We start from the raw sequence: 5,834 nt of genomic DNA, 5'->3' as shown, positions 1-5,834 counted from the left end.
AAAAAAAAAAACAAACCTGTAACCATCGTTCAAACAGATATGTGCACACCTACGTTTATTGCTGCATTATTTACAGTACCAAAGAGATGCAAACAACCTAAGTACCATCAACAAACGAACGGATAGAAAAACTGTGGTATAGCCATATAATGAATACTACACAACACTGAAAAACAATGAGCTTGTAAAACATTATACAGCATGGGGGACCCTAGAGCACATTATGCTGAATGAAATAGCTCAGTCACAAAAAGACACCGCACACTACCACTGTTATAAATCAGGTCTGACATGGGAGATTGGGAGAATAGGTTCAGAATCCATTGCATTGAAACAGATGTGGGAGAGAACTGTCTAAAAGGAATATATGATTAGACATAGGTACAGTAACATCATTGCAAAGATGACTGGAGGAAGGCAGGGAGATAAGTAAGTGTGAAACAATGGATTATTTTTTTTTTTAAAGTTAACTCAGGGAGGGGCAAGAGAAGAGGAGGGTAAAATGTACAACAATGAATGGATGAAAATCTAGCCTCTCTGTAAACAGTTGTTAAAATCACAATTAAAATAACATTTTATTTTTAAATAAACCAAAATACTGTTACCTAAGGGGAAAACCTTGCCTATGCCAGGTATATAGACAAAATGAAAGTAGTTTACTCTCATCCAGAGATCTGGAGATTAGATTGGATTTGACTACATAAAAAGAAATATAAATTTCTGAGAATTGTTTAATATTTATCTCATAGTCTGGCCTCTAAATCCAGTTCATAAACCTGTAGTTTCCAACCTGTTTATACTGTATACCTTTTTCAATCCTTGAGCCTGTAATGAAATGAGTTCTTATGCTTTTATGAAGTTTAGCATCTGTGATGATTATTATAATTATTTCCTTGCAAGTACCTTTAACTCCTTTATCCCTTCATCTTTATATTGTGTTCACCTGACAAAATCTCAGCCCACATTAAATCTTATTAAATGATTAACTGCATCCAAAGAGTATGTCTAGAGAAAAATTCAACTGTATGGACTGATTATACTTGAAATTTATTACTACAGATCTCAGATAGACATTTATAGTATAATTTAGAAGAAAGGATGGTGAGAACTTTGTCTTACATACTTAGGACATGTTATCAGGAAAGGTTTTGCTTTGGGAAAGGATATCACACTTGGAAAAGTAGAAAGTCATTTAAGGAGAGGAAGACACGATGATGGGTTGGCATAGTGACTGTAACAATGGGCTTAAGTACAGTGGAAATTGTAAGGATGGCACAGGATTGGACAAGGCTGATCTGTTGCACATAGGTTTACTGTGAGTCCAACTGACTCTACAACACCTACAACAAAGTGGTCTTTACTACTCTCCAGTAGGTTAATTCTTTCTGCTAAACAAATAATTTTGTTATCTTTTCAAATCTCCTATACCCTATTGTCCCTCAAGAGTTGATTTTATTTAGAAAGTAGAAGCAGTCCACTGGGTTTCTTATCACTTATTGACTTATTCCTTATCGACTTATTTTCTTATCACTAAATTTGTCATCTTAATTGAAGTTAAAAATTCATTATTCCTGAAGGCTGCATAGTGGAGTGGACCTGGGGGGGAGGGATTATAAAACATTGGGGGAACTTTTACTTCTCAAAGAGAAGAGTGTACTGGGGGCAGAGGGGTGGGCAGGGAGAAAAGTGCAACAATGAATGGAAATCCAAAGTCTGTAAATTTTCATTAAAATGAATTAAAAATATTATTTAAAACATCACCATTTTTGTTGTTGTTACGTGCTATCGAGTCACTTGCAATTCATAGCGATCCTATGTACAACAGCCCTAAACAATGCTCTGTCCTGTGCCAATCGCACTGTCTCCGACACACCCATCCCGATTACCCCAGTCACTGAATCAATCCACCTCATAGAGGGCCTTGCCCTCCTGTGCTTTCCCTCCACCCTCCCAAGCATGATATCCCTATCCAAGGACTGGTCCCTCCTTACAGCATGTCCAAAGTATGTCAGACGAAGCCTCAGAATCCTTGCCTCCAAGGAGCAACCTGATTTAACCCTCTCCAGGATGAATTTGTTCTCCTCGCAGTCCATGGTACATTCAATGCTCTTCTCCAGCACCACAGCTCAAAGGCATCAATTCTCCTTCTGTCCTCCCTACTCATTGTCCAACTCTCTGATGCATAACCAGTGATTGTGAAGACCATGTCCTGTATCAGACGCATCCTTAGTCTCCAGAGAGATACCATTGCTCTTCAGTACTTTGGAGAGGTCCCTAACAGCAGACTTTCTCATCACAGTATGTCTTAATTTCCTGGCCACTGGTGCTAAGAGTGTTGACTGTGGAGCCAAGCAAACTAATGCTGTAAACAATCTCAATCTCTTCACCATCCATCTTGATGCTGCTGTTTTTATATTGCTAAGACAAACATTCATTATTCCCAATTGATTTTTAGAGCTTGTCACATCTCACCTCCAGATTTGACACTTAGCCTTTTCTTCCCCTTTCAACACTTGAATTTTCCTCTACAAGACCGTTATTACTCTCATACAAGTATAATCAGTCCTTCCCCCCACCCCTTTCCAGTTATTACTCCATTTCTCTACTTCCCTTCACAGACGTGTTTTTTCCTTCACTGCCTCCTATTTTCCCCCTAGCGTTCCGTCCTGATTACCAAAATTTTCATTTTGCCAAATCTGTAACTGCTGTTTCTGTTCTGATCTGCTTTACCTCATTGCAACGTTTTACATAGTTCATGCCACTTTATGAATTATTTCCTATGGTTTCTTCCTTGACATGTATTCTTTGTCAGTTTTATGTGCTATTTTTCTTAGCTAAGACTTCTTCCCAAAACCAACAGTGACAAATGACAACAAGTGATGTTTCATTATCTTCCCTTTTTAGCTCTATTTCTTCATAACTGACTTTTTATTTTCAATACCTAGCACATTGCTAATCTGATTTTATCAATAAACAAACATAAAATTATTGGTATTTCATAATAATCCTACATAGATATTATATCTGAGGGAAGAGATGATATTCAACTTTATAGCTTTAGTTTCCAAGATACAGTAAAAAAAACCAAGTTCAGAAACTACATCATTTGCTCAAGGTCAACTAATAAGTAGTAAATAATTCACTTTTTCGTTACTGTATCATGCAAAGGTAAGAAAAAGAGATAAGCAGCACAACTTAATAAAAACCATCACTATCCTCCTAGTTGAGGGGGAAAAAATTCTGAAATCCTCTTTCCTTACTATTATTCAGCATCTAATGAAATAAACCTATCTGCTCTGCCATCAAAATGTGTTCCAAAACTTTTATTAACATTTCCACTGTTACTTTAGTCCAAGCTGAGCTACTTCAGCTAGACTTTCAGCTCTTTACTATTCCCGTGCACATTTTCCTTTTATCAAGTGAAATCTTTTTTTTTAAAGTAAGATCATGTTTTTTACTGTCTTAGAGTTTATTGCAAACTCTTTACCATAAACTTCAAACCTCCAAATAACTTGGTCCCTACCTGCTTGTCCAAGCTTATCTTTTGCTTATGATTCCCAGGTATTCTGCAGCTTTACTACCTTTTGAGTTGTTGAATGCAATATTCCTGTTCCTCCATTAAAACCTGTCATATTAAGGATTTATTGTTCCAAATGGCTTCCCTGGCCATTGCCTGTCTGCCTTGTGAATGAGTAGAAATACACAAATAGGGTGTACTTATCCATCCACAAGGGAATTGGCCAGGCTTGCCATTAAATTGAGCAGATTCAGCTGCATAATTTGAGAATCTGACCAGCAGTAAGGCAGCAAGAGAATGCAGTGCATCTTTTGGGACCAGAGATTCTTGTGCCGGGCAGACTAGGGTCTGTGGGAACATTAGCTATAGCAGCCACAGCAAAGGACCTTGGAAAAAGGACCCCATGGAACCAGAACTAGGAGGCATTGCCCCCATTTGTTGGACAGTTGGAGGAGGGGAGTCATAATTGACAGATTGAGATCTTTGTAACACTGGTCTAAAGCTGTGATGCTCAAAACTGTGGTGCTTCCTGACACTTTGGTCCTGAGTAAGAAATTGTATCCTGCACCTAACCTGAATTATAGCCTTTTGACTTCTCCAGTATGGTTCTGTGTGATCGATGTGCAATCACAACAGATTTTGCAGCCAATAGAGTAGTAAGATTGGTGTTGGGATGAGTATAAAGAAGTATAGGAGCATGGGGGACGTGTGACCTCATGGGAATTGGTTTTGTGTTGATGATGATGGGGACAGTTGCCCACTTTGGTATGACCATCCGAACACAGCCCTTTGTGTACACAACAGTATCTTTGTGTAGTCTCTAGGCCTACAATCTTTCCCCAGAGTTTTGTGTAACTGACCCCTTTTTATTAAGGTCATAGATTAGGCAACACTTTATCAAGAGTGATCTTCACTGATTTCCAGGTCTTAAATAGCTGCTGACCTCTGTTCTCCTATACACTCACTCATTCTCACATCGATTTAATTTTCTTTTTAACATGGATTTTCTTATTAGTTGTGTATTATAGAATAGAATGTTTGCTAAACAGAATGTTAGCATCATGAGAACAAAGACTTTGTATTTATTCTCTACTGACAACGCCCTGGTCCTCAAGAGTTCTGTCGGGCATATGTTGTTGTTGTTAAGTGCTGTCGAGTTGTAGGGGACTCATAACTATGAAGGAGAGTCCTTGATGCTTGGGTGCCTTTCATCTATACCTTGAGGTGAAATCTTTGTTCCACCTATGTAATTATTAACATTTATGTTGAGTTTTTTTATAGAATAAGTTGCTAAAGGAGTAATGTCTCAGCCAAATGATTATTTCTAGCGGAGCTACTAACTAATGAAAAGAAGAGAGCAGAAATGCAGAAACAGATTGAAGAGATGGAGAAAAAGCTAAAGGAAATTCAGACTAAGCAAGAAAGAGTGGATGATGAGGTAATTATTCTGTTTTCAGTTAATAAAACTAAATACTTAAAACATACTTAAACATAGAAGTATAAAAGTCCTGCAAGCCTATAATTTAGCATTTCTACCAGTTTAACTATTAAGAGCAGTAAAGTTGAATAAGAATGAAATTTGTGGCATGTGACATGATGCAATTTATAGACTTCATAATTATATTCAAAGCCATGATACTCTTTATGATTTTAACTTCTTATTTTAATAATTACCACTATGATGTTCTTTGCTGTTGAGTTGGAACCAACCCATAGCTGATCTTCTAGTGTGTGTTCAGAGGCCGTAAATCACGCAGGAAGAGAGTGGTGGAGCAGTTGGTGAATTTGAACCATGTGCCTTTAGGATTGCAATGCATCTTCTTACTAAAGAAAGCTAAGAGAAACTACTTAAAAGAAAATTACTTCCAAAATATCTCTAAATGTTTATTAAAATAAAATTAAAAAGAAAATTACTTACAAATAAGACAGCTGAACTTGGAATTACTTTTAAAGAAGTCACTTTTACCACATAGTGGTAAGAAGCTGCGCTGCAATCTCAAAGCCACATGGTTTGAAATCCACCAACTGCTCCATAGCAAGGATGGACATCCTCTCATGTGATGTACTGCTTCAGCATGACAGCACACACAATTTATACTAGAAAAAATTAGAAATTTTGTGATACAGAGTATATGGTTAGTGGGTAATTAAGGTAAAAATATGATAAAGCTAATGTTGGAGCTAGAGTTTGAAAGTAGGAAGCATTTTCTAAATGAGGAACATAAACTGATTTTGTAGGGGAGCTCTGGTGGCCTAGTGGCAAGAAGCTGCACTGCAATCCCAGAGGAACACGGTTCGAATCCACCAGATGCTCTGC

At 37.5% G+C, this 5,834-nt stretch overlaps 1 protein-coding gene across 1 annotated transcript in view; it reads left to right on the top strand.

Moving 5' to 3' along the window:
* The window catches only part of BUB1B (BUB1 mitotic checkpoint serine/threonine kinase B), a 61,124-nt gene that overhangs the window by 24,686 nt on the left and 30,604 nt on the right, over window positions 1-5,834 (top strand). Inside the window, 2 exon segments of the mRNA XM_006903803.1 lie at window positions 4,846-4,955; window positions 5,070-5,073. Coding sequence (XP_006903865.1) covers window positions 4,846-4,955; window positions 5,070-5,073 — 114 coding nt within the window.

The sequence above is a fragment of the Elephantulus edwardii genome, unplaced genomic scaffold (assembly GCF_000299155.1).
Source record: "Elephantulus edwardii isolate Elephantulus edwardi_28Jun2011 unplaced genomic scaffold, EleEdw1.0 scaffold00026, whole genome shotgun sequence".
Taxonomy (NCBI): Eukaryota; Metazoa; Chordata; class Mammalia; order Macroscelidea; family Macroscelididae; genus Elephantulus; species Elephantulus edwardii.
The sequence above is the reverse complement of the archived record's forward strand: the minus strand, read 5'-3'. Positions and strand labels throughout refer to the sequence as shown.